General features: G+C 49.8%; 1 protein-coding gene across 11 annotated transcripts; it reads right to left on the reverse strand.

Moving 5' to 3' along the window:
* Positions 1–5,770: 5,770 nt before the first annotated feature.
* On the reverse strand, positions 5,771–26,313 carry GPX6 (glutathione peroxidase 6). Of its 11 annotated transcripts, none has more exons than XM_053223307.1 (10): positions 26,035–26,313; positions 25,704–25,790; positions 25,365–25,546; positions 24,134–24,243; positions 22,517–22,633; positions 21,648–21,836; positions 13,901–14,054; positions 8,438–8,555; positions 7,854–7,953; positions 5,771–6,702 (listed from the first exon to the last, which is right to left on the reverse strand). In XM_053223307.1, exons 7-10 carry the CDS (start codon positions 14,052–14,054, stop codon positions 6,496–6,498), a joined length of 579 nt encoding a protein of 192 aa, XP_053079282.1. In that variant the 5' UTR covers positions 21,648–21,836; positions 22,517–22,633; positions 24,134–24,243; positions 25,365–25,546; positions 25,704–25,790; positions 26,035–26,313; the 3' UTR covers positions 5,771–6,495. The 11 variants fall into 11 exon arrangements, with proteins under 11 accessions (XP_053079282.1, XP_053079284.1, XP_053079283.1 ...); XM_053223309.1 differs by lacking the exon at positions 26,035–26,313 and adding an exon at positions 25,948–25,970; XM_053223308.1 differs by lacking the exon at positions 25,365–25,546 and having other exon boundaries at positions 24,134–24,240; positions 25,636–25,790.
* Positions 26,314–27,960: the final 1,647 nt, after the last annotated feature.

Raw genomic sequence — 27,960 nt, forward strand, 5'->3', positions numbered from 1 at the left:
GACAAAAACATTCTGGATCAAGTTTCCCATGAGGGATAGTTGAATTTGCCCCCCAAATTATGAAAAACAATCCTAAATGATGCTATGTAGCATCCCAAGTTTGTCCTTCTTGGCATGGAGGGAGTTGTAGACATCGGGTGACCTCCTGGCTGGGACCATGAAGGGCAGAATGAGCCGCAGCCCTGTGGCACCTCAAAACTTCAAGGCAAGCGTTTTGTCCTCGCGTTCTTGCTACCTTCTGTCCCCTGACGGACGGTACCTCTTAAAATGCAGGACGGGTGTGAGCTTTGGTTCCTGATGAATAATCCAGTTATGGAGCACCTGCCACAGTCTTGTGTCCCCAGGCCTTATGCTCCATGTGGCTAATGCCAGGCTCACATCAACTACTCATCCTCTTTGCACTGAGAGAAGACAAGTAGAAAGTTTAAAGTTAGCTCACATTTGGCTAGGGTTTTTAGACATGGTCCGTGAAAATGTACTGGCATAAAGTGGCTGATTTCAGGAGAACTTGATACCAGACATAGAGGCATGGCTTCTACATAACTTTGCAAATTAGGAATATATGTTGAAGCCAGGAGATACCCTTAGAACACAGTGATTGATCACGATTTATTTTATATTAGAATTTTATTATTTTTAAAATTTTTGTTTATTTATTTTGAAAGAAAGAGACGGAGAAAGAGAGAGAGAAAGAGAGAGAGAGAATCCCAAGCAGGCTCCACACTGTCAGCACAGAGCCCGACGTGGAGCTCAAACCTACAAACCATGAGATCATGACCTGAGCCGAAATCAAGAGTCAGACACTTAACCGACTCCGTCACCCAGGCACCCCCAATTTTATATTAGAATTTTAAATAGACTATTAAAGTCGTAAATTATTTTCTCTCCTTTGGTGGGAAGTCACTGTCTGAGACTCAGTTTTCCCTAATTAAGGGAATAGATAGAAAAATTGCCCTGCTGAGTATCACTTAGTTTTGATTACCATTTCTACTCCTTTCCAAGTAACAGTCCTCTTTGTTCCATCATATAATCCGCGTATTCCATGTATTCCTTATATTCCATTTAGTTTATCTTCCAAGTTACTAATGTCCTTGGTATCTATATTTAACACAATTCAACACAATTTAACACAATTAGGAATTCCGCCTGTCTCACCAGCGACTTATTATCTATGCTTCCCACATCCTATGAGGTTTTGCCTTTATCTCATGAGCTACTACCTTAGTTACTCCCTAGATAGGCTTTATCCATCCAATTTGCTTTCCCACTTTCCATATCACATATTATCAAATAGTACCGCAAACTCATATTTCATGACCCACCAACTGAGCATTCTGTATTTCTGGGCAGGCTGCCAGTGTCCTGTACACGAACAGTCCTGAGGTCCCGGAGGCGAAGACAGAGCTCCAGGCCCAGGCTGGCGGGGTTACCGTGTGAAGCTCAAGGTGTCAGCATATCAGGTTCTTCAAAACTAATTTGTGGGGTGATACTCAATTTCAATTCCTCACAGATTTGCCTGCCGGAAGCAAAGAAATTGGAAAGAGAGAAAAGATCTGAAAAAAGAAAAGATCCCCAGTCATCTTTTCTCTAGTCCCTCTGAAATTATAATCTAAAAATTGACGGGGTGCCTGGGTGGCTCAGATGGTTGGGCGTCCGACTTCAGTGCAGGTTATGATCTCATGGCTCATGGGTTCAAGCCCTGCGTCGGGCTCTGTGCTGACAGCTCAGAGCCTGGAGTCTGCTTCGGATTCTGTCTCCCTCTCTCTCCGTACTCCCCTGCTCATGCTCTGTCTCTCTCAAAAATGAATAAATGTTATAAGAATTTTTAAAACAATAAAAAAAAAACCTAAAACTAAGAATTGGTATGAGCTGTACGTCTGCCCTAGGTGTCGCTCTGAGGTGACGAAATGGTTTGCACAGTGTCGAGGCCACTACATTTCTGAGGCCAAACGGCGTCTGAAAGAATTCAACGTACGTTGCTCTTTCCTTTTAGAAGAACAAAAGGGTGGGTAGTCTGTGTGATTTCACAAGGAAAATTTGGGCAGGGGGGAAGGGGAACAGAATCTCTATCAGGAACTTCCCAGATTCAAAGAAAATAATGTTTCTGACCTGAAACTTGAGGAAAGCAAGAGAAAATTCTGTAGTCAGAGCAGCGGGTGAGGTGGGCTGGCAGGCAGGGTGGTGACCAGAGAAGAGAAAGTGAGACTTTTCCTGGGCTCCAAATCACATTGCAAGTCTGAGTCTTTGGGAAGATAAAGGAAAATTGTTTTGACTTGTTCAAGCGGACAGAAGACTTTCTCTAAGACATCTGCAACGGAGCCCAAAGTTTGGAAATAGGGGAGCCAGACTGAACTCCGCTCCGCACACAGCAGGGACCTGTGGGCACTTACAGCTGACACGCAGGGTGAGGGGAAGTGGGCCAAGCACTGCTGAGACGTAGCAGGATTCTTGGCAAAGCCTGGCCAACGTCAAGTCCTAGTTGAGAAGGGGGATCGGAGGAGCCTGACCAAGGTCTGGTCAAGGAGGAGGTGTGTGAGATGATACACCTTGAATTTGGGCCCACGTGGAAACCACAAAGGTCAGACACCGAGGGCACTGACAGCCGGGGGATGGCTGAACGGTCCATGTCAACCCTGGGTCTTAGGAACACCTACCGGCTGAACGGGGGAGGCAGTGGGGCCGAGGCTGAGCACAGTGGGCGACCACGTGAAGTGCAGGGCCAATTCTTTCATCCTGTGTCAAGACGCCAGCATTTTGTGCACAGCCTCCACTCCCCGGGGCAGCATATACTAGGATCGCCCGGAAGGCCTTTTAAAGCACACACTGCTGTTCTCACCCCCTGAGTTTCTGATTCAGTAAGTCTGGGAGCGAGCTAAAAACTGCATTTCTTTGTCAAATATTTTTAATGTTTATTCATTTTTGAGACCAGGGGGGAGGGGCAGAGAGAGGAGGACAGAGGATGTGAAGCAGGCTCTGTGCTGACAACACAGAGCCCAATGCGGGGCTCCAACTCAGGCACCGCAAGATCATGACCTGGGCTGAAGTCGGACGCTCAACCGACTGAGCCCCCAGACGCCCCTCAGAACTGTGTTTCTAACAAGTTCTCAGGTGATGCTGTTGCTACTGGTCCTGGTCAGGACACATCGCCGAGAGAATGAACTCCCTATGGATGGAGGGTGAGGAGGGGAACACGTGGGTGGGTGGAGACTCTCGGGGGTCCCTCTGGGTAAGGAACTGTGGAGGGTAGTGGCCAGTCTCCATGGCCTTACCCAGGTCTGCTTTGGCAGGATGGTGCCCCTGCCCCTGCCTGTGGCTCCCAGCTGCCCCTTCCAGCCAGAGGAGTCACCTCACCTGGAGGTCTCACCCTGGGGCTGGGGGCGACCCCACAGCCAATGGTTGACTGACCTGAGTTACAAAAGACCATCCCTCTTCCTTCAAGGTGGAATGATGATAGCGGGCTTTATCCCGAGGTAATCTCCAGCAGAAATCCCGAGTAATCTTCTTTCTTCCTCTGCCCCATCCTGCATCACCGGTCCCTTCTTCTGAGACCACTCAGTAAGTGACATGTGTCCAAATCTCAGTCTCAGTCTGCTTCCTGGGAACGGAAGCCAAGTCAAGGGGTATTTGTGGGGGTCACAGGATGAGATCCGATGTGCTCTGGCATGGACCCTGGCCCTCCCTTTCTCAGATATGAGGACTCCAGCTTCCAGAATGAACAGGTGCTCCCAAAGCCCAGGAACGCCAACGTTCACGCAGTCCTTGGGGAGTCCTGGTTTCTACGTGGTAACTGCCGGAGGGAGAGTGTGCTGGGGTCTGGCCTCCGGGAGTGGCCGCATCTCAACTCTGGGAGTGGGCGGTTAGAGGGTCTGAGTCCTCGTTCCCTGGACTTTGGAAACTGCACCCCACCCCCCATCCCGCCTGGGGACTGTCCTCAAAGGTTTTGTGATCCGCAGAGCAATAGTCATTTCAGACACCTGTTAGGTGGCTGGTGGGGTAGATGCCTGTGAAAACACCGCACCGAGTGTATCTAATTTGCATGATAGTTTGTGGGAACTTCTGGTTGGAAGAAAAAACTCCGCAGCAATAATAGAGCCAGTGAGGTCATGATGAGCACCAAGACGGCAACAGTAAGGTTCCAACTTCCTTAACGGACCTGAGCAGTCCTGCGCAGCCCGCCCGCTCCCAGAAGGTTCTGTGTGTGGCTTTCCCGGGGCGGGGGGGACCAAGATCTGTCACAGGGGTCGGTGAGGAGGGGAGAAGTGGGCACTTTATCTCCGGATCCCCCCTTTATAAAGACTTCTACATTCTCCTCATCATTGCCACCATCCTCTGCAACACCTGCCCCCACACCTGCCCCAGTTCCCCCACCTCCCAGCGCCAGGAAGGTCCCCCCGCTTCTCTGGCCTCAGATCAGCCTTTCTGTCCCCTGCAGGGTCAGCCCTGGGGGGAGGCATCACGGAGGGAACCTGCATTTTTCACAGCAGCTACAGGATGGAGCCTGTCGCAGACGCTCAGCATAACCACTCGGGGAAGCCGAGCCCTCTTCCTTCTTGGCTTCGGGACTCTCCCACGGACTGGGGACTTGCTGCCCGGAGCGCTCACTCTCACAGGGCAGTTCTCTGCTTTACGCTGAACTGGAACCTCGAGTGGCCCCCGCCTCCTGCACCCACTTCCTGGCCCCTGATGATCCTCATCGGAAAGTAGTAACAGGTGTGGAAGCTTCTGAGGCTTTGCTGTGGTCCCTGGGGGTTCTCAGGAGAAACTCCACAGGTCTCCCACCGTGACCGGAGAGGCCCTGCAGCCCCTCCTCACTCCCTCCCTGCTTGGCGAGGCCTCTGGGGGTCTCACATCCCGCCCGAGGGGACGCCACAGACGGCCAGACTTTGTTTTCCTGACTGGATTTTGAGTGCAAGAAGACAAAACATCCAAATGTGGGGAAAACATTTTCCTCTGAGGTCAGACGCAGCCCAGTCCTGGAGGCCAGACCCCAAGAGTCTCCGCGGCAGCTCCTCCAGGAGGCCAGGTCTTCCCCGAGGACCGCGTGAACGCCTGCGTTCCTGGGCTCCCAGAGCACCTGTTCCTTCTGGAAGCTGGAGTCCCCAGGTCTGAATCTCTTCCCCTGCCATCGCTGGCTTTGCCAGTTTGCACGTTCTACACAGAGGTTAAGTCAGGGATTGCTTCCGTCCCGGGGCACAGCCGATGATCGTGTCTCACCACTGACACTTACATTCCCTCTACATTTTAAGTGCAAAAAAATATTTAAAGTGCAAAAAAAAATTGAAATTGGTTGAAAGTAATTTCTGAAAGGGAAAAGAAAGAGAGCTATTTTGCTTCACTTCCCCGTACAAGCCTCTCCTAGTTTCTGGTGTTCTGCAGTCTGTGCTCACAGAAAGGACTGAACCCCGGTGATAAGACAGCCGCTGGACGGGGCATCCCAGCACGTTCTTTGCCCCTGATTAGGGGGCCACTTTGTTTCACTTTCCTTCCATTTTTCTGTGTTTCTAGATTTTTAACTGTGAGCAGGAATTTTACAGACAGAATGTTTGTGTCTTTGGAGAGAAGCAGGGCTACCTCACATGGGGGCCTCCAGGAGACCCCAGTGGGAGGGGGCGGCTGCCTCTGCAAGGTCAGTGTCCACGGTTACGGCCGCCAGCCCCACCTGGTGTCTGGATGGGCCAGGGAAGCATCCAGAGTGCATGTGGGAAACACAAAATACTGAGGGTGCAGGGATGTAATCCGGGAGCGGGGAGACACCTCGGGAAACCAACTCTGCTGCAGAATTTCCTTTATTTGAGTCAGTGATGAGAAGAGGTATGTGTGTGGTGGGGGGAGGCTCAGGGTGAGGACAAAGCCCCAACTTCAGAATGAAGGGACATCCCTGCCCTGGAGCCACTAAGGGACAGGGGCCAAGGAAGCTTGGGTAGGTCCAACCCAGAGGGGCCGGGGGCCCCCATCAGGGAGTTGCCTTCCTTCAGGGACCCCAGGTTTCCACCCTCACCCGGACTTCAGAGGCCCTGTAGGAGTGTGCAGGGTGTGGGGGACAGAAGGCCTCACTTGGGAGAGGAAGAGCTTCCACCCCAGGGCTATCTTCAAGGACAGGAGAGGTTATGAAGGGGGTCTTGAGGGTCTTGCTGCCAGTTCCTGCTTTCTTCAAACCTCCACGATGGGGAAGGACAGACGCCAGAACTCCTGGGGATCACCTTTTTCAGGGATATTTGGTAGTCTGAGCCATCTACCCGGAAATCTGCTTTTCCTTTGCAATGCAGTGGAAAAAACCTGATATTCGGGGAGCAGAGAGTTGGGGAGATAGGTTTTCGTTGCCTTGTTCTCAAGCACACACATGAGCACACGCACACCAACACGCACGCATATCCAGGATGGCGGGGTCACAGGGACGCTGGGTAGGAAGGCATGTGGAGCAAAGATGGGCCCAGTGTTCAACCATGTCCTTCAGGTGGGAGGCAGGTGGCTATTTCTGATGGCCTCTGGGCCTTTCTACTTGGTTTTTAGCTGCTTCAGGTACTCCAGGATGTCCGATCTGACGGTGCTGATGGGAGCCTTGTGGAACCAGCGCATGACAGGGACCCCGTTGGGCCCCACCAGGAACTTCTCAAAGTTCCAGCGGATGTCATGGACCTTCATGGGCTCCCAGAACAGCTGGTCTGGTGAGCCCAAAAGATCAGAGGTCGGAGGGCAGGAGTTCTGGAGCAGAGATATGAAAAATAGAAAACAGTTTTTTTTCCCCTGTGCTTCTGTAAGGTACAGTTTTATCTGGAACCCTAGAGTACTCAGCATCCACGTGTCAACATGTGAACCCCCGACGTGCCCCCAGTGAACCACACATTTTAATGCAACATCACCAATACAACAACCAAGAGCTAGAGAGTATGACAGAAAATACTCCTCCCTTCCCAGTCTGCCTCTCCCATGATTATACCATGGTGCTTCAGTAAAATAATAGCTTCTGTTTTCTTTGCTAAGTCCTACCATTTCTATAGCTTTGGTTTTCTTACCCGAAAAAAGAAATGGTTCGGTTTAGAGTTGTGGTTCCCAGAGTTTGGGGCTTCATAGGGTGGTAAAGGTTTCATAACTATTTTCCGGAGATGAATGTAGAATAACCAACATTTATTTTGACAATAAGAAAAATCAAAAGTCTACCTAACTGTAAAATTTAAAATTAGCAGACTTTTAAAGGATTAGGTCGAAGAAAAATCAACAGCATCACCATTTTTGAGCAACAGAAATGGCAATTTATAGGATTTAACAAATAATTTAATATCAGAATAAATGATGGTCTTTTAGATTCAAGGAGCTGAGCTTTGCAAAAAACTCCCCACATTGCCTTTTTTTTTTTCTTCAGTTTGCAATGGATGGGTGAAAATTTCAACGGCGACCAGACTTGTTTGGCAGACCAGCATGTGGGAACCTGTGGCCTAAGAGAACCTGGGTGGTTCTAAGACTCGGTGACGCTAAGACAAGTTGCCATACACACTCTACGTTATGAATTCCATGTCCGTCTCCCTGACTGGAGAGGAGCCTCCAGGGAAGGGCTGGGCCCTATTAGTACTTTTGGGCTCCCAGTGGGCAGAGATCCTCACACCTATGGGGATTCCATAAACGACCGCCGAAGAGTGAATCGCTACCCTTCAGTAAGGGGCACTGGTCCACATCAGGACTGTCACAGGTTACGTTTCCTGTAGTTGAAGCTCGAGCCTCACCGTGGACATTGCCATGATTCTTGAACTTATCTAGGCATTTCTTTCCAAGGAGTCCAACCTCGATCCAAAACGAGCCCCATGCTTTCGGGGCATCTCTGCCTATGACCAACGCCTGCCAGGTGTGTGGGCACTCACCTTCAGGAAGGTAAAGACCTTCTGTTCGTTTTCTCCATTCACATCCCCTTTCTCAAAGAGCTGAAAGCTGGGGACGAAGCCGCCACCTGGACGCACATACCTGCAATGAACCAGCGTGTTCCCAAGAGGGCGCAAGTTAGGACAAGGAGGGATGGTGAAGGCCACCATAACTCTACCACAAAAGTTAGGATAAAGAGGGAGACACGGAAGACAGGGAAGGTGAGGAAAGAGAGGTCTCTGGGAGTCAGGACATCATGCTTTATGGAGCCAGTAGAGACTTCCAAGAAAACTGGAAGGCATATTTTAAGGTCAGGATCCCGATTCACTTTTATTGCCCACATGCCTGCCGTCGTCCCGTACTTCTTTTCCATTGGACATTCCCCTCATGTCATTATCAAGGAGCTCAAGGCAGAGCGAATGCTTGAGCACGGCCAGCAGGCAAGTTTGCACGCAAAGCTTCACAATGATGTTCTTGGACCCAATGATCCAGCACCCACCCTGGAAGTTTCCAGAGTTCTGCCTCCAGGCAGAAGGAGGAAGGGAAATCCTGGCAGGGTCTCTGCAGGGTCCCAGCAGGCACTCACTTGAGCCCGGAAAGGATCTCTGAGTTCTTTCCTGGTTCTTGTTTTCCAAACTGGTTGCAGGGAAAGCCCAGCACGACCACGCCATAGTGCTTCAGCTCGTCCTGAAGTGCGTTCAGTTCTGTGGGAAGACAGCAGCATGGGCAGACTGGCCTGCAGGCCACCCTGCACAGGGAAAGACCACTGGATCGATTCATTGATCATATGAATAAACTGAGGACTATGAGCGTCATCCAGTGGGGGTGCTTCTTAGAAACCACAGGTCGGTTAGCCCTGTGGGGCAAGGGTGAGGAAAGGGGCAGGGGCGGGGGCCTGTGTGATTCTGAGTGGAAGTAAGATTTAAATGCCACTGCCACCTTCCTTAGTGGTAGACTGACTGACTGGCCAAAAATTTTCAAGGCAAAGGCAAACAAAATGGACAAGCTACCCACCCCCCACGATGCCCCATGACCACACACCTGATGCCCAGGCCTCCTCCCAGGAGCACTCTCGGGTACTGTCACCTGGGCGCAGAAATTCAGAGCCTGGTTCCAGAGCATTCTCTCCCCTCTTGTTTACTCTGCTTCCTTGGAACGCTCACGGGGGTTCCAGACCACAAACTCCTGTGCTCTCCTGCTGCCAGGAGCTGCTGACTTGTGTCCAGACCCTGCCAGCGTCTCATCTTCACCACTCTCAGTCCCCGCGTATTCGGTCCGCATTACCAGTGCCAGTCAGTCCACGCAGACTCCGCTCTGGGCTCTGCCGTGGCTGCCTCCCCCCAAAACCTCTTCTTAAGTGACAATGCCTTCCTGTTTGTGTATGTTTCTTCAGCGACCGTCCGTACTCACCTTTGTCTTTAACCCTCAAGAACAGTCCCTTCCTGTGGCACAAACACCTAGCCGATCCTGGCTCTAACGCTTCGGCGGATTCCTTTAACTCTCTCAATTTCCCCATCTGGAGTAAAGTTTGAATGAGACGCTCTTTACGATTCTCATGCGCTAGTTTAATAAATTATATCGCACCAACAGAGTGGAAACTATGCCTTCGCATAAATGAGGACACTCATCACGCACTGATACACAATAACATCCAAGATGCTTGATTATGTGAAAAAGCACGGTGCGGGACTGCACGTGTGTATTCGTGTATTTCTACAGGAGAGAGGTATCTGCCTGCATAGACATTAGAGGTTTATGAAAGTCTACACCCTAAACGGACGACAGTGGTTTCCCAAAAAGAAAGAAATGTGGACGTTTGCACTGTTAAAGCCTTTTGTATCTTTTACATTTTGAATGTTGTGAACACAGTCCCTTTTCAGAACACACTTAAATTAAAACTGAACATTTAAAAGCAGATTCTCATTCCACGGAATTGCTGTTTATACATCACAACTTTGTTTTTGCTTTTTTTGTTTTTAAATCTTTTTTTTTAAATTTTTTAACGTTTATTTTTGAGACAGAGAGAGACAGAGCATGAACGGGGGAGGGTCAGAGAGAGAGGGAGACACAGAATCCGAAACAGGCTCCAGGCTCCGAGGTGTCAGCCCAGAGCCCGACGCGGGGCTCGAACTCACGGATCGTGAGATCGTGACCTGAGCCGAAGTCGGACGCTCAACCGACTGAGCCACCCAGGCGCCCCTGTTTTTGCTTTTTTAATTTAAGTAGGCTTCATGCCCAGTGTGGGGCTTGAACTCGTGACCCTGAGATCAAGGTCACAGGCTCTACCAACTGAGCCAGCCAGGCACCCCTAAACGTCATAACTTTTAAACTTGCTATATTGTTTCCAATTTAACTGTTTGAAGGGAAAGAACAGCTACTTGCTAAGTGATATTAAACTGTTATTTAGGCTCTTATAATTAGATCCTGACGTGTTGTAAAAATTAAGTAAAAATTTCAGGGTTTTTCCTAGGGCCCATTGCACATAAAAAAATAATAAATACAAAGTGACCCCCCCAAACTATTTTAAATGTAAGATCTTTCCATAATCTGTGCTTCTGAGAGTATCTTTTTATACACAATTTCACCATTAAATTTAAAAAGCCTTTAGAGTCCCTTGGTGAATGTGAACCATTTTTTTTGTGGGTCTTTGAAAATTAACTAATTATAATATATATAATACACTTTTATGTTACATATAACTATATAATTTATTTTAAATATTATATTTAATTGTGTACATTACATAATTATATACATATAATTATAATAGATATTATATATAATTATGAAATTCATATAATTTTGCCTAAATCAAGCAGCCCCCTGCATGTTAGCCCTTGTAGGCTGCTGTAACAAAATACCATAGACCTAGAGGCTGAGGAATAATAACAGTGTATTGCTCACAGTACTGACAACTGGAAGCCGGAAGTCATGGTGCCGTTGTGGTAGGTTCTGGCGAAGACTCTCTACTCTACCAGACTGCACACTGCCCAGCTTCTCCCTGTGTCCCCCCCACGGTGCAAGGGCTGGGCGTTCCGTGGGGTCTAATCCCTCCATGGGGGCCCCACCCTCGTGACCTTCTCCCTGTGTCCCCCCACGGTGCAAGGGCTGGGCATCTGTGGCGTCTAATCCCTCCATGGGAGTCCCACCCTCGTGACCTTCTCCCTGTGTCCCCCCACGGTGCAAGGGCTGGGCGTTCCGTGGGGTCTAATCCCTCCATGGGGGCCCCACCCTCGTGACCTTCTCCCTGTGTCCCCCCACGGTGCAAGGGCTGGGCATCTGTGGCGTCTAATCCCTCCATGGGAGTCCCACCCTCGTGACCTTCTCCCTGTGTCCCCCCACGGTGCAAGGGCTGGGCGTTCCGTGGCGTCTAATCCCTCCATGGGGGTCCCACCCTTGTGACCTTCTCCCTGTGTCCCCCCACGGTGCAAGGGTTGGGCGTTCTGTGGGGTCTAATCCCTCCATGGGGGCTCCACTCTCATGACCTCAGTACCTCCTGAAGGCCCCATCTCCTATCACCATCATATTGGGCATTAGGATTTCAACATATGATTTTGGGGGGACACAAACATTCAGACCACAGCACCTGCTAAGTATGAATTTTAAAATATCAAAATTTAGGGGCGCCTGGTGGCTCAGTCAGTTAAGGATCTGCCTTCAGCTCAGGTCATGATCTCATGCTTTGTGAGTTCAAGCCCTGAGTCGGGCTCTGTGCCGACAGCTCAGAGCCTGGAGCCTGCTTTGGATTCTGTGTCTCCCTCTCTCTGCCCCTCCCCACTTGCACTCTCTCTCTCTCTCTTTCTCAAAATAAACATTAAAAAATAAAATAAAATAAAATATCAATATGTAGTGAACCGTGTATCTTAGAGATGAGGTTGCAATGTACTTAAATTTAAGTGGTGTTAAAAGAGAAAATTCCTGGGGGCGCCTGGCTGGCTCAGTCAGAAGTGTGTGAGACTCTTGATCTTGGGGTTGTGAGTTCAAGCCCCACATGGGGTATAGAGATTACTTAAATTAAAACTTAAAAAAAAAAAGAGAAAGTTCTTGGATTTCTTATTATTGAAGTTCCATTAAGACAAATTGATGGGAATAAAAAGAAAAAAGGACAAATTGATGGGACTTTCTATTTAAAATTTTTTTTAATTTATTTATTTTGAGAGAGAGAGAGAGCATGAGCAGGGAAGGGGCAGAGAGAGGGAAAGAGAGAGAATCCCAAGCAGGCTCCACACTGACAGCATGGGGCTCGATCTCACATACCTCGGGATTGCGACCTGAGCCGAAATCAAGAGTTGGACGCTTAACCAACCGACTAAGCTGCCCAGGCTGGGCGCCCAGGAAATTTGTTTTTGATCAGTTGAATAGATACCAATGTGGACATGTCAACATGTGGGACATTCTTCTTAAAAGCTGTTCGTGTATTATTTTGATTCCGTTCTTTGTGGCGTTTGGTGCCCTTAACCTTTTGAATTAACCTTGAAAACAAGCATTTTAAAAAGGCAGAAAAATTCTTGGTGTGTCAGAAACTGCATTTATCTCTACTGCAATCCATGTAAAACTTTAAATAACCATGTCTGGACCAGCAGGGAACCCAGAGTCTTCCCCAGGAGCTCACGGAAAGAAAGAATCCACCTCAGGCGTGGCAGAAGGTCGGGCCAGGTTGGGAGAGATACAGCACCTTCCCAAACGGCCACCACACCAAAGATCATCGCTTAGAAAACCACATCTCCCTCTTCTGTCCTGCGGCAGTGCCGTGGAACCCGAGTGTTTTCCAAAAGATCAGAGATCAGTCCTCTCTGCTGTTGTCACCAGCGGGCAAGAAAGACAGAGGCGGCCCCTGAAAGCCAAGCTCTGGCCTGGGAGTCCAGCCACGGCTTGGTGTTTCCCTGGTACAGTTACACAGGACATCAGTGTCGCACAACACGGGACCACGAGGAATTAAGACAAAACAAGACCACTCCATAATCACATTGGCACACAGACAAAACATGAACCCTGTCCAAATCGCAAAAATGCCCCAAATTTCCCTATTCTTGTCAATGTGAGGGACTTCTGCTTCTTCACTGGCTACAGTTTTAGCCTTATTTTATCCTCCTACCTCGTAGATAGGATCTACTGAGACAAAATTTTTTTTTAATGTTTGTGTATTTTTGAGAGAGAAGGACAGAGCATGAGTGGGGGAGGGGCAGAGAGAGAGAAACACACACACACACACACACACACAATCTGAAGCAGGCTCCAGGCCCTGAGCTGTCAGTACAGAGCCCGACACAGGGCTCGAACTCATGAACAGTGAGATCATGACCTGAGCTGAAGTCGGACACTTAACCGACTGAGCCCCCCAGGCGCCCCTATGAAGGCGTATCTTTTTTTTTTTAATTTTTTAAAATGTTTTATTTTATTTTTGAGACAGAGAGAGACAGAGCATGAGCAGGGGAGGGGCAGAGAGAGAGGGAGACACAGAATCCGAAACAGGCTCCAGGCTCCAAATTGTCAGCACAGAGCCCAATGCGGGGCTCGAACTCACGGACCGCGAGATCATGACCTGAGCCGAAGCTGGACGCTTAACCGACTGAGCCCCTCAGGCGCCCCCCGATGAAGGTGTATCTTAATCATTGTCACAGAACTGTCCCCACTTCTTCACTTCCTGACAGCATCCAGTTCAGGGCAAAACTTCCACCCCTTGAATTCTGCCCCAGAGCACCTAACACAAGCCCAGATTCTCAGATAAGTTCTTTCCAGCACCTTCTTACTGAGGAGCCCCATGGTTCCCCACAGTAAATGTTCTACCTCAGGGCGTCGAGGAACAAACCACCTCGCTTGGTGACAGGCACGTTCCTGGCCTCTGACTGCATCTTCGGGAGAATCTTATTTCTCAGATCTGGAGACAATTCTGTCGGCCCCCAAGGAGTAGGGTGGTGGCAGGACTGAGGGGGACGGACGCACATGATCGCCACCCCCTCCCCCAGTGGCAAATTGGGAAAGCCTCTGGAATTAGGATGCGGCCATCTGACAAAGCCGGTTCCAAAAGAATTGAAACACGCGTGCTTACCAGGATACTGAGCTGTCAAGCCACAGTAGGAGGCCACGTTGACGAAGAGGACGACCTTGCCCGCGTACTGCTTGAACTGGATGTAGTCCCCGTCGCTGAGCGTGAGGGCACCGTACTCGTAGATGGTGCCTGTCACCCCCGTATAGCAATCCATCTGGAATGTAACAAAAACAACCATAATGAGAGGATATTGACATAAACAATGATCCCCAACACCCGTGGACTTTTGCAAAGTGCTTGACGGTCTTTCATGTAGTACCGTGGAAGTGTAAGAACTGAGGACACTTTTTCCAGCAATATTTTTAGTTATGGCGAGGCCACCACTAGAATGTGTGTCTTGTAAGTGACATTCCTTTTTGTGGGGGGGGGGGGGCTGTCTGGCTTCGTCGGTAGAGCACATGACTCTTGATCTTGGGGGTGTGAGTTTGAGCCCCACATTTGGTGTAGAGATTATTTAATTTTTAAAAAATGTTTACTTACTTTTGAAGGAGAGAGAGAGAAAGAGAGACAGAGCATGAGTGGGGGAGGGGCAGAGAGAGAGGGAGAAACAGAATCCGAAGCAGGCTCCAGGCTCTGAGCTGTCAGCACAGAGCCCGACGTGGGGCTTGAACTCATGAGCCACGAGATCAGGACCTGAGCTGAAGTTAGAGGCTTAACCGACTGAGTCACCCAGATGCCTCAGGTGTAGAGATTATTTAAAAATAAAATCTTTTTAAAACAAGTGCCTGTATGTGCATGTGTGTATGTTTGTATGTGTGTGCATGTGTATATATGCGCATGCACACGCGTGTAGGCACACACGTGTGCATTTATGTGCACATGTGGGCGTGCATGCATGCGAATGCACGTGTGTATGTCTGCATGCATGCACACATGTATGTATGTGCACACGAACGTGTGTGTGTGTGTGTGTGCACGTGTGACGCTCTAGCCGTCCCTGGAAGATCAGCACGAGTGTCCCCCGTGCTCTGACACTGCACGCTAACACCATGCTCCAGTCATCCCAGCCCTTCTAGAGTTTTCTTAAGAGATCTCTGCGGTTTTACATCCATTTTTCATCTATACGTTCTTAAAGTGTGATTTCCTTCCCCCAGAGCTGGGCCAATAACGTGTTCTCCATCTGGGTCCCATGGAGGCCGTGCCCAGAGCCTTGCCAGTGCGGTGCTCACTGGTACAGAACTCATCTTTCTTGTCCCCTGTTGTGGACAGCCGTGACTGCCCCTGGATGAAATGGGACACAGGGGAAGGAGCTGCCCACCCACAAGCAGCCGTGTTCCAGGCAGACCGGGCCGGGTGACAGGCTGGACTGCTCTTGTCTGAGGAGATGGCAGACCCCCGGAGACTGCACAGAAGTCAGAGGATTCTAGAACGATGGAGCGGGAGCCTCCAGGGATCTGGTCCATAAAGGACGGCCTGGAGCAGTAAGGGGACCGCCTATGGACGAGCTTCCGCAAGGAAAGGCCACATGCTGTGCACTTCTCGAGTCTGTAGCTGCTTCCTCACTGTCCTGGAGGAGGAGGTGACCCTGAGCAGGTGCCTTCTCTAGGTGTCCGCCCGTTCGTCCACACCTGAGCACACACGTTGATCCAAACGTCTGGGAACGCTGGCCTCCGAACGGCCCTAAGATGCTGTCATCCGTGCGCCTGTGTTCCTGTGCCTCTGCCTTGGCTCCACGCAAACCCTTCCTACTAGTTGCCTTTTCGCTACTTAACTTAAAACATCACGTGGAGCGGCGCCTGGGTGGCTCAGTGGGTTAAGCGACCGACTTCAGCTCAGGTCATGATCTCACAATTTGTGGGTTCCAGCCCCACGTCGGGCTCTGTGCTGACAGCTCAGAGCCTGGAGCCTGCTTCGGAATCTGTCTCCCTCTCTCTCTGCTCCTCCCCTGCTCATGCTCTGTGTCTCTCAAAAATAAACAGTAAAACACACACACACACACACACACACACACACACACACACACACACGGAAATCGTTCCAAGAGCTGTGATGCGTGCACCTCTTGCCTTCGTGCGACCTTACCTCTGGGCTCAACAACAACTCCCGGCTTTTGTCTCTCACGTGGATATCACCCCGTAAGTGGGACACAGAACCCCAAGAAAGCCGTACACTTGAAGGGTGGACCTTCCCAACTCCAAGGTGAGCTCTGCTCCAGTCTGAAGGGATCAGGATACTCTAAAATGCAGCCGTTTATTCAGAGGACGGCTTTCTACCGCTGCAAGTCCACGCCAACCAGGCGGCACAGACCGGATGCCTCCCACAGGTTGCGTCTTGTCCTCTCACAGAGGGGAAATGCTCTTACAACAGCTACCAGTCTTTGGGCATTTTATATGCATCAGCTTACACATCACAGGGACCCAATGGCAGAGCGCTCAAAGTGGGTTGCGGACCTAGACAGGTATCACCTGGGGACATATTAGCAATGGAAGTTCCTGGGTTCTCCCGAGACCTGCGGAATGGGAAACTTTGCGGGTGATGGGAGAAGAATGAACAAAGGCCGAGTTTTGCTGTGGCTCGCAGTCTCCAGGCAGGGCTCCCGAGGCATGTAGACCGTAACACTCCTACAGCTCCTGCGAGACTTCCTCTCACGTTTTACCACTGCAGCTTTGCTCTGGTCAGTGTGACTTCACTAAGCACAAACACCCCCCTACATATACGTTAGCAATCGTCAGCAAACATACGGATCAATACACATCTGGAGGGTCTCAGGACTGAGGTCTTACTAAACAGTAATAACTAACCTTATCGCAACAGCAGCTCGCTCCTCAAGGTCTTGGAAGCCTTGCTTCCAAATTCCTGACACTTATGCTGTCCCCCAACCTCCTGTAATCGGTCACTCCTCACAACCCCAGTGCAGCTCTTCCTGTCCCCGGGTCCTGTCCCCGTGCTATAATGAAACCACCTTTCTGCACTGAAAACGTCTCAAGACTTCTTTCTTGACTGTTCATGGGGGGCCTCCCCTCTGGTTGTTGTCTGAGGGTCCCTGCACTTTACCATGGTATCCTCCACCTTCTACAGAGGAGGGGGAGGCCAAAAAAAAGGGACGTAACTGGTTTAAGGCCACAAGTGAGGCTGTTTTGAATGAATGTGTCTGCTTTTAAAGTTTAAACCTGTCGGTACCTCAAGGCACCTACGGAGTCCCCACCCTGCGTCCTAAGGCTCGTACACACATCTTTTACAGGGTGGCTGGTGACCTCCAGTGTGGGGACTTCGGGGCATCAGGCGTTTTGCGACCTGAGAGCAAATCCTCCTCCTCTGGTACAAGCTTTGTCCCCCAGCCCACCCTCAACCGCTGCTCACCAGCCCACGTCCCCTAAAATTACATTGGGCCAACAAATACTGGCCTTGTGTGTTTTATTATTCCCTGGGGAAAAAAAGCCCCTGTTCCCTGACCCTGACGCCCCGAGTGCATCCCGGCATCAGCTAGCTCTTTTCCCACGAGCTCCAGACCAGGGGCGCGGCGCCCAGGCAGCCTGGGTCCCACCTGCGGTGGCACCACCGCCCGGCAGGGGGCCGCTCAGCAGGGCTCCGGACACCTCGGCCTCGGACGAGGCCCCGCAGGCCAGGTGAGTCGTCGGGCGCTGCGGTCCGCTGGGTCCCCAACGGGACACTCACCCTCATGGTCTGCGGTTTCGGGGCCGGCTGAGCGAGGCCTCCCAGGAACAGGGGGAAGAGGCACGAAGCCCAGAGCGGCGGGGCCATGGCCGGTGCGCGCTCGCCCAGGAGGCTCTGCGCTGTCCCGGAGCGTCGGCCCCTTTTGAGCGCCCGGCGGGAGCGGGGCGAAGGCGCGCCCTCCAATCGCAGGGCGGAGTGCACGCGCGCGCGCGCACACACACACACACACACACACACACGCACGCACGCGCACGCACCTGCCCCCTCTCCCCTCCTCACTCTCCCTGTCCCCTCCCCGCTGCCTCTGCACGCTCCTCCTCCCCTCCCCTTCCCCGCGCCCCCTGCCCGCTCGCCCCTCCCTCGCGCCTACCGCCCTCCGCTAGCCCGGGTGCGTCCGGGAGACGTCTTGCACCTGTTCCGGCGCACGTGTCCGGGCGGGTGGCGGCGGAGGCCACTCTCTGGGACTGGGAAGTGCCGTCCCCACCCTCTCCAAGTGACCGGCCGCCCCTAGGTGTTCCCCGCTTTCTGGAAATGAAGCTGCCGCCACTGAATCAGAATCTGCTTTTTCAAAAACGAGCGTCACGTGGTTCGTGTGCGCAGTAAAGTTTGAGAAGCGCAGGCCTGGAGGACGGTACCTCTCGGTCCTGTGTCCCGAACCTCCATCAGTAGTCACGGCGCACTGTGTTTCCTAATGACGCAGTCCGGCCGCGGGGCCCGAGAGTCCCCCGGAGAGGCCCTCGTTCGCGTAGGTGGCGCAGCCGGGGGCGGGGGGTCACACCTGCAGGGCGGTCGCAGGAGAGAACGACCTACACTGTGAGTCCGGAGCGGCCCTGGGCTGGGGTCTCTCTCTGTAAAGCACCTGCCCGCTTCCTCCGAAACACCTGTCATTGCGAGGCCCTAACGGACACCGGGCGGGGGCGCTGCAAGGCGTGTGACTGGGTGGAGAGGCGCCCCCACCCGCTCTCCCACCTGCTCCCGCCGGTTTGCCCGCCGGCTCGGCTCGGCTAAAGACCCCTGTGAACGGAGGTGCTAAGTCCTTCCTTCTCGGCTATAAGCCCTTTCCGCTCCGCCTCTGCCAGGATCACCCGCACGCGCCTCTGCGCCTGACCCCGAGGCTGGCGAACTCTCTGGAAAGACAGGCTTCCCGTCGGCTCAGATCTCCCGGCTCTTCTCAGGGGCCTGTAAACTAGCCTGGTCGCTGATCCCTGTTCCAGCCTGCAGGTCCCCAGGACATTTGCAGCAGCTGAGAAGGCTCCCTCCGGGTGGGGGGGGGGGGGCGGTGCGCAGACCTACACGCACTCCCAGGCTCTCCGGCCTCTCCCCGCTCTCAGCCCCCAAATAATGGCCCAACCGCAGACTATGAGGTGACTATGAGGTGCCGGAGACCATTGAGTTCAAGACCCCTGTGCACCACTGACCAGCTCCTTGACGCAGAAAAGGCTGTCTCTGAACCTTAGTTTTCTCCTCTGTAATATGGGCATAATTAATAGTGTCTACCTGCTAGGCTTCAGCAGTGCTGATAACGATACAGGACTGAGCCCAGCGCCTGACACAGGCAAGCAGCCATTCACACACTCCTCTTCCTGCTTGAGGAACCTGAGGCTGGAGGGAGGTCACCAGCGGGTCATGGTGAGATGAGAGCAAACCCGGGGTTCCTGTTGTAGGCCCCTTGGTCTTCTCCCATATGGATCATCAGTAGTGACTAAATCCCCACCATCTCTCATGTGGACATTTGCTCATCATACAGTAACCTGCCCTTGAGTGGTGAGGACCCTTCATCACAGATCATCAGTAGGGCCGATGGCCCCAAACCCCAGCTCCCCAGGTCTCGTTCCAACATTCCTCGTGAACTTTCGAGCGCCTTGGGTTGAGGCTTCCAGCAACCAGAAGTGAAGGTGTGGGGCGCACACCAGGATGCACCTGTCTCCGGTCCACCGGAATGAATGTCAGGGCTCCATTTCCCTTCTCTCCTCCTTCGGAGCCTGCATCCTGACCTGCTTCCAGGAATTTTGCTTTGGTCCGTCCCTTGTCTCCTTCCTTCCAGAGTCTTCTGTGTCCGTCTTCCTCCACGCTCCGCCTCTGTTGTATGATCTTCTGGGGATCAACTTTGTTGACACCACTCTTATGTTGAAAATGCTTTGGTTCCTCCCTAATTCTTACACCTTTAATTTGAAATTCTATGGAGCACTCCAGATTGGACATCGGCCCAATTTCTGGGCCTATCCTTCACTCTGTAAATACTACGTTTCTGGCAGATTGAACTTGCTCCATCACCCCAAGTCCACCTATCAGGGTGTTGAGTCTTGACCTCTTAGGTAAAACCTGGGCCAGTACTTCGGGATCGTTCCTGAAAGGTTTCTTGATAGATTAGTTACATATTTTTATCAAAAATAATGGGACACAATTCTATCAAATAAGACTTCAGAGGTAACTCTCTGAGGCCCGAGATACTAATCAGGTCCTAAAGAGCTTGACCAGGCCTTGAACTGGACCCAAGATCAGGTCTGCTAAAGCCTAGGGCAGAAAAGAGTGAGACTCAGATCAGTTTGTCTCAGTCGCTGTTTCTGTGACCCAGTCAGGACTGAGCAGTTTACAGGACATCGGGAGGGGTCCTGGGGTGGGGGTGGGGGGCAATGATCTGCTCCAGATCATAGGGAGGGGTCCTAAGGGGATCAGTGATCTGCCCCAGATCATAGGGTGTTATGGGCTGAATCATGTTCCCCCAAAAGATATATTGAAGCCCTAACCCCCTGGACCTCGGAATGTGGCCTTATTTGAAGATAGGATTGCTGCCAGTGTGACAAGTTGAGGTCATACTAGAGTAAGGTGGGCCCCTAATCCAATGTGACTGGCGTTTTTTATAAAAGGATGGCCATGGGGCATCTGGGTGGCTCAGTTGGTTAAGTGTCAGACTCTTGATTTCGGTTCAGGTCATGATTGCATGGTTCGTGGGATCAAGTCCCACATTGGGCTGCTCGCTGATATCATGGAGCCTGCTTGGGATTCTCTCTCTCTTCCTCTCTCTCTGCCCCTCCCCCACTCACTCCTGCTCTCTCTCAAAAAAAAAAAAAAAGAAAAGAAATGTTACTTGGCTTCAAATCTAACTTTTTGTTTGATTTTAAAACTTCTTTGACTTCTTTAAATGCACTAACAACACGTATTTGGATTTTGAGAAGAGTGATGATTTTACTGTTACATTTCTGTCCAAGTTCATGACTACTACAGCCTTACCCTTGAGGATGCCTCAGATCCAGGCTGGCTGTGGCCTTCAGGAGGGCTGCTGGTCCTGAAACTGTCCTCAGGGGCCCTGCCACCATTGCCAGAGATCCCACCCTCATCTGCTCCGAGAGATCATTCTTGTGTTCACTGAGACAAAGGAAACAACGCGTGCAGGGGAACGTGCTCTTTCCCAGGTGAAGCCAATGTCCACTATTCCCACCCTCATGTTCCAGGGAGTGCCCCTGTGTCCACGCACAACTGTGGGCGCTGGAGACCCTGTGGCAGCCACGAGAGTTAACCAACTTGTCCTCCGTAGACCCAGCCGCCCTCCAGCAAGGCGATGTCCCAGAGCCTCTGTGAGTCTGGCCTTCCTCCTCCCTGGGAACGAAGGGACACTGCAAGCCAAAGCCTGTCACCTGGGAAGGGATCTGGGACTATGAGATGAACATCTTCACTGCCTTTGACACTTTGTATCTTTTCATTTCTCCGCATCTTTTGGGTTGTTTCCTTGTTTGTTTATTTTGAGGAAGAGAGAAAGCAGGGGAGGGGCAGAGGGAGGGAGAGAGAGAGAGAATCCCAAGCAGGCTCTGAGCTGTCAGCACAGAGCCCATCGCGTGGTTCGAACCCACAAACCGTGAGATAATGACCTGAGCCTAAATCAAGAGTAGGATGCTCAGCCGACTGAGCCACTCAGGTGCCCCCATATTTCCACATCTTTTAAGAGGAGGCCACCAGACCTCTTGGTGATTTAATTTGACCAGATTTCACCTTGGGAAGATTGGAAAGAGAAAGTATTGACTCGGAAACCTCTAAAATTTTAATGCTTGAGTATTTTAGCTTCTTGAATTCATATATGGGCTTTCAGAGGCCCAGAAAGTGGAGCGATTGCCCCTCTGGCCTCGGGTGGCCTTACCTGAAAAGCAAGCACTGGTCTCTGTCCCTGTGCCGTCAGGTCAAGTCAGGGGCCACGAAGGGAAGCTGGGAAGTGTCACCTCTTCCAGGGGACTCTCCACCAATGGTTCACACCAAGTTCTGGCCTGGGAGGTCCCTGCAGCTCCCAGCCTATGTTGTTGGGGCAACTCGTCCTCTCTCTGGACACGACCTGCAGGAGCAAAGTAGAAACGCAGGCTTCAGAAGGGGCGCCAGAACCAGAATGGGAGAAGATGGGAGAAGCAGAGCAGTGGTGAGGGGAGAGGGGACATCAGGGGCGTAGGGGAAGGAGCGAACAGAGCACGAGGAACAGAAAGGGAGGAGAATCAGTCTGCATCAACTCCCTGTTTACTGAGTATCAGGAATATTTAGGTAGATTTTCTTATGAAAGCATCACCAGAATAACCATAAGGTGAATACTTTCTCCGTGTTATAAGTAAGGATATAAATACAGAGTAAAAACAAATAGCTCCCCAAGTTCCAGGCCGAGTAATATGTCGAGCTGGGACTCACACTCAAGTATGTTCTGATCCCAGATCCGGACCCTGTGGTAACTGAAGTAATGGCCCCCAAAGATTTCAGGCGTTAATCCCCGGAACCCAGACGTTATCTTATCTGGCAGATTTTGCAGACGTGATCAAGTTAAGGATCTGGGGATAAAGGGATTACCCCGGATGACCTGAGTGGGCGCTGAATACAATCACACGCATTCTTAGGGGAGGGAAGCAGGGAGATTTTGCTAAGAAGACAGGACAGGTACGACAATGGGAGCAGAGGTTGGAGCAGCACCAGGAAGGGGTCACGAACCTTCTTCCAGTTGCTCTTGACGTGTTCCTCCTTCTGAGCCCTTACCACAAGCAGCCTTTCATATCTCTGCTTCTGCAACAGTGAGGTAAGGCCTTTTGGGCTTTTTCTATCATGAACCTCAAGATTCTTCGAGTCTCCACACATTATCCAATTCCAAAGCCACTTTGAGATATGTATAAAACAGATAAATATATAGATATATCCCTATTTATATCTACATTTATCTCCTATTAGATATGTAGATATCTGTATCAATGTAGGTGTATTTATGTTTGTGTATATATGTATAGGTAGAGAGACAGAGAGGGAGGGAGGGCGATTTATTATAAGGAATCGGCTCATGTAACTGTGGAGGCTGGGAAGTCCCAAGATCGGCTATCAGCTGGCTGAGAACCAGGACAGCTGATGCAGTTCTAGTCTGAGTCTGAAGGCAGAAGACTGGTGCTCCAGCTCGAAGACAGGCAGAGAGAAAGAATTCTTTCTTACTCAGCCATTTTTTTTTTTTTTTTTTTTTTTTTTATGTTTAGACTTTCAACAGATAGGATGAGGCCCACCCACATTGTGGAGAGCAATCTGTTTTCCTCATGCTACCAATTTAAGTGTTACTCCCGGGGCACCTGGGTGGCTCAGTCGGTTGACCATCCGGCTGTTGGTTTTGGCTCAGGTCATGATCTCACGGTTTTGTGGGTTCAAGCCCCGCGTTGGGCTCTGTGCTGACAGTGTAGAGCCTGCTTGGGATTCTCTCTCTCCCTCTGTCTCTCTGCCCCTCCCCCACTCATGCTATCTCTGTCTCTCAAAATAAATAAATAAATGTTACTTTCATCTGCGTGATGAATCACTAAATTTTACTCATGAAACCATTATTACACTATATGTCAACGAACCTGGATTTAAGTAAAATTTAAAAAATTAAAAAATATGTATATATGTCACTCTCATCTGGAAACACCCTCACAGACACACTCAGAAATAATGTTCACCCAAAATATATGGGCACCCCATGGCCCAATCAAGTTGACACAATAAAATTAACCATCATGGTAAATGTATTATGAAGATTGACAATGTGAACATCTTTTTCTTTATATATTTAGATAGGTAATGTCTATGTTTAATCACAACAGTAATATACCATATAATTATATAATTCAAGAGATTGGATATAGTGTTATAAAATTCTAAGGTCTTTATATTGCCGAGAAAGAGGGTAAAATGAAGCAGATTAACTATTTATGAATAGAATCTGATATATCCCGGATGCATTTTGTAATCTCAAAGAATGTTCAAAGTGTATATAATCATCAACCTTATGGGAGTGGGGGAGGAATAAACATATACCAAATAGTTCAAAAGAAAACTAGAATGAGAGAATATTGGATATAGAACAGAAGAGACAAAATAGACACCTAACACAGAAAGATAAATAATGCTTGAAAGTAAAGGGTAGGAGTTACTAAGCATAAATAAACCAAAATAAAATTTGCTATGTTGTTTACAGACAAGGTAGACTTTAAGGCAAAATGGATAACAAAGGATTTAGAAAAAATTTTTGTACTGATTAAGCATATAATTCACCAGGAAGATAAAATTACTGTAAGTTTGTAAGCACCTAATAGCATAACTAACAATATATAAATTAAAAATTGACAGAAACTGGGTCACCTGGGTTGCTCAGTTGGTTAAGCATCTAACTCTCAATCTCAGCCCTGGTCTTGATCTCAGTGTTGTGAGTTCAAGCCCTGAACTGGGCTCTGTGCTGGGTGTGAAGCCTACTAGAAAAAAAAAAAGTTATTAAAAATTGACAGAACTCTACAGAGAAATATACAAATCTGCATATAGTGGAAAATTCTAACATACTTCTTTTAGTAACAGAAAAAGCAGGAAAAACATGAATAATGGCATATGAGATTTAATCAGCACAGTTATCAAATTAGACCTAGCAGACATATATAGAACACCTAACAACTGCAGAATACATATTATTTTAAAGCACACATGGAATATTTACAAAAATTGACCATATGCTGGGCTATAAACCAACTATAAATTTGAAATGAAATGAAATTTGAAATTTGAAAGTATACAGATCTCATAGAGCAGAGTAACAGGATCAACCAGAAAAGCCTGCTTGTGCATTCCTGCTGACCTACAACATATTTCCACGCATCTGCCGTGCGTGTGATTCTACTTCTTAGATTTCTAGCAAAGACATGCTTTCGAACTATTGTCTCCTTGTTCTTAGCATGCTGAGCCTTGATTGGTTTAGGTCCCCAGGAAGCCCTAGCATATGCATAGATGAGCGTACAGAGGCTTTTTACACAAGCTTTGCTTGTACAAGGTCACCAGTTACAGAACTGTCCTGGGCACCACACTTTGATGCCACAGCACACGTACAAGCACGGAATGTTACTTCTGTGCACTAGCTCTCAGAGCTCAGAAGGCCTGTGTGTGTGTGTCTCCTTCAGTGGGGGCAGGTAGGGCCTCCCACAGGCACAGCCGCGGACTTACAGTTTTTCAGGCTGTAGCCTGAACCAATTGCTCAGGACCAGAGAGACACTCTGAGCTTCTAGGGATAGCTGTATTTGTTTCAAAGGCTCTGAATACATTGGGAACTGGACAAATATTTGGCCAGAACATCCACTCTCAGTTTCTAGATGGAACTCATGTCCTTAGAGGAAAAGATTTTCTGTTCCTGCTATTTTAAGCAAACCTAACATCGCTACAGACAGCAAGAGTATTGAGGGATCGGGAACCCCTTGGTGTTATAACCGTAGTGCGCAGCGTCATTTTTCTAGAGAGTGAGGAGTCCATAGTTTTCAACAGATCTGTAAAATGGCTTATGTGCGTCCAACCAGATCTATGAGCTATTACTCTAAGACATCTAGAGGTCTACCTATTCATCCGACGAGTGTTCATTAAGCTCCGGATGAATAAAAGCAGGTAACTTTTAGACAAGCTGGACAGAGTGAGCTGCACTGGACAGAGTGAGGTTTACACCTCATGGGTAGGTAGACCATAAACCGATGTATGCTTGTTTCATTGAATAAACAAGGAAGTTGCAGAATTTGAGAAGCCCTGGAAAGAAGACCACAGATGAGATCACACAGCGTAACCAGGAGGAGTCGGAGGGGGTCCCTCCATCCAGGGGACCCGGGAGGTGAGACCTGGGACACGGCAAGACTTAGGAAGAGGCAGCGCCGGGTGGAGGTGGCTGGCAAGCCCCAGAACAGACCGGAGCGGCTGGAGGATGCGAGGGCTCCGACTCCGGGGCGCCTCGTGGTCGTTTGGATTCTGTACGTTCGCTGAGCAGCCTTGGGACCTGCAAGCGGGAAAACACCGTGTCAGATTTAGCCGAATATTTTTACAACGTTCACTCTGCCTGCTGCATCGTAAACGGCCTGTGGGGGCCCAAATCGAGGCAGATGACCGATCATTTCTTCCTCCCTTCATGAGTTCATCTAGTTTCTCTGCGTTACCGGCTCGCTCGGTTCTTGACCCAGACGCATGGAAGGATGGAGACGCGACACCAGAGTGGGGGCATAGCTCATAGGGCTGCTACGTACCGTTCACGCAACAGAGAAAGCTGGCCACTGCGGAGCGAGAGTGGGACCGGCCCCGGAAGCTCTAGCCGCATCCTCTTAAATTTGCTTTGTGTACGAGCAGATTGGGCTTGGATTGACTTGTTTGACCGGCAGCTGGTGGGTCCATCACACTTTGGCTTGGAGCATGCGCCTGCCCCTGATGCATTGTTCTAATTGTATTTATTCACGCATTGCGTATTTATGGGTTTCTAACGAGCTTTTGCTGTGACCGGAAGGGCAAGTTGTACCTTTTGTGCGCATGCTCAGCTCTTGGAGCTCGCCCCCCACCCCCCCCCGCCCCGCCCCCGCTGTGGCTTCTGAGCCGGCTCTGCGGTTAGGCCTCTCCTGTCCTGTTATTCCTTGGAGGTGGCTCGGAGGTTGTGGCCTGCACCTGCTTTATCCCTCCTCACGCACGTCTAACTACCTGCCTCCTAATTCAACAAATACCTACTGGAAGCCAGCTTACATCCTGACGCTCTTCCTTAGAACATGCTCTGGTTTATTAATTTACATTTTTATTTGTTCTGTCCGCAGGTAGAAACGCTATTTCAGGTCTGATTCGATCAATATAAAGCACATTTTTTGGAATACTGTGCACTAATCAATATAGTCCAAGATCGCATTCTTTTCTCTAATATCCTTGGAACACTATCAGTTCACTCATTTTTATTTTTTATTATTCACTTTGGCCTTAATGTCAACCAAAAGTCAGTCTAAGTTTATATGAATTGCCATTTTGAGATTGGTGCCCATTTCAGTTTATCCACCCAGGCAATTGAACTTTAAAAAATATTTTTTAATGTTTATTTATTTTTGATAGAGTGTGAGTGGTGGAGGGGCAGAGACAGGGAGACACAGGATGCAAAGCAGGCTCCAGGCTCTGAGTTGTCAGCACAGAGCCCAACACGGGGCTCGAACTTACAGACCAGGAGATTACCACGTGAGCCAAAGTCTGATGCTTAACCTGACTGAGCCAATCAGGCGTCCCTCCCCACCTGTTCCCTTTCTGCTATGATTTAGCTTGAACACTCTCTCTCTCTCTCTCTCTCACACACACACACACACACACACAGGAAGTTCGTGGCAAGGCTAGTCACAAATGTCTGGGAAGTCATGGATTCTCCTGGGTGCCTGCACCAGTCGGAGATGGAACTATGGAATTCATGTTTCCTTCACAGCAAGTTCCAGATGGCATCACAGATTTCTATTAACTTATCCTGATGCAAGATTAACCCTCCTCCTCAGAGTCCAGGGTGGGGGAGAGGGACCAGCCCTCACCGCCCACCGATCCGGAATGGCTTCGAAAGGGCTTCTTGTCAACCTGGTCCCTGATGCCTAACTCACTGAGCCTCGTTCTGTCTCCCATTTGTTTCCATTTCTACACTCTATACCCTTCGCTGTCTACGGCTGCTGTCTCTTTCTCTCCCTGCCTGTTGTGTCCAGGGACAAAAGTTGGGATTTAGGGCTTAAACAGACCTGGCTTTGAGTTCTTTCTAGCTATGCAATTTTGAGCAATTTTAATTTGTATGCGTATTAGTTTCTTCTTTGTAAAAGAACATAATAACGATGACTTTTAAAATAAACATTAGTGAGAATTTATACCTAGAAATGCCTGGCACAGAGTAAGGACTTAGTGACTGCTCACAAAAATCCCACTATTTGTCTTCTTTCTTCCTTCCCCTTCCCTCTCCACTTATCTCTTTTATTTACCCTCTAACTGTGCTATTCCTTTTCTATCCATTAGTTTTAAGAAGCCCCCTTCCCGGCTTGTTACCTTTGATTAAATATTTTCTATGGAAACTCTCAAACACATGCAGGCAGCAGAGCGAAGAGTATCATTGACCTCATATACCTCCTACTTGCTTCAGCCGTGATCAGCACATTTCCCGGCCCATTTCATCGACATCC

Source organism: Acinonyx jubatus, chromosome B2 (genome assembly GCF_027475565.1).
Source record: "Acinonyx jubatus isolate Ajub_Pintada_27869175 chromosome B2, VMU_Ajub_asm_v1.0, whole genome shotgun sequence".
Taxonomy (NCBI): domain Eukaryota; kingdom Metazoa; phylum Chordata; class Mammalia; order Carnivora; family Felidae; genus Acinonyx; species Acinonyx jubatus.

Bases quoted from the DNA above. Each gene is read 5' to 3' on its own strand.
- GPX6 (XM_015088068.3), bottom strand. From the start codon at position 17,602: ATGGCCCCGCCGCTCTGGGCTTCGTGCCTCTTCCCCCTGTTCCTGGGA. The intron at 7,954-8,437 runs GTGAGTGCCTGC...GGTTCATTGCAG, and splicing joins GAGATCCTTTCCGGGCTCAA to GTATGTGCGTCCAGGTGGCG. The intron at 6,703-7,853 runs GTGAGTGCCCAC...TCTCTGCTCCAG, and splicing joins AGGTCTTTACCTTCCTGAAG to AACTCCTGCCCTCCGACCTC.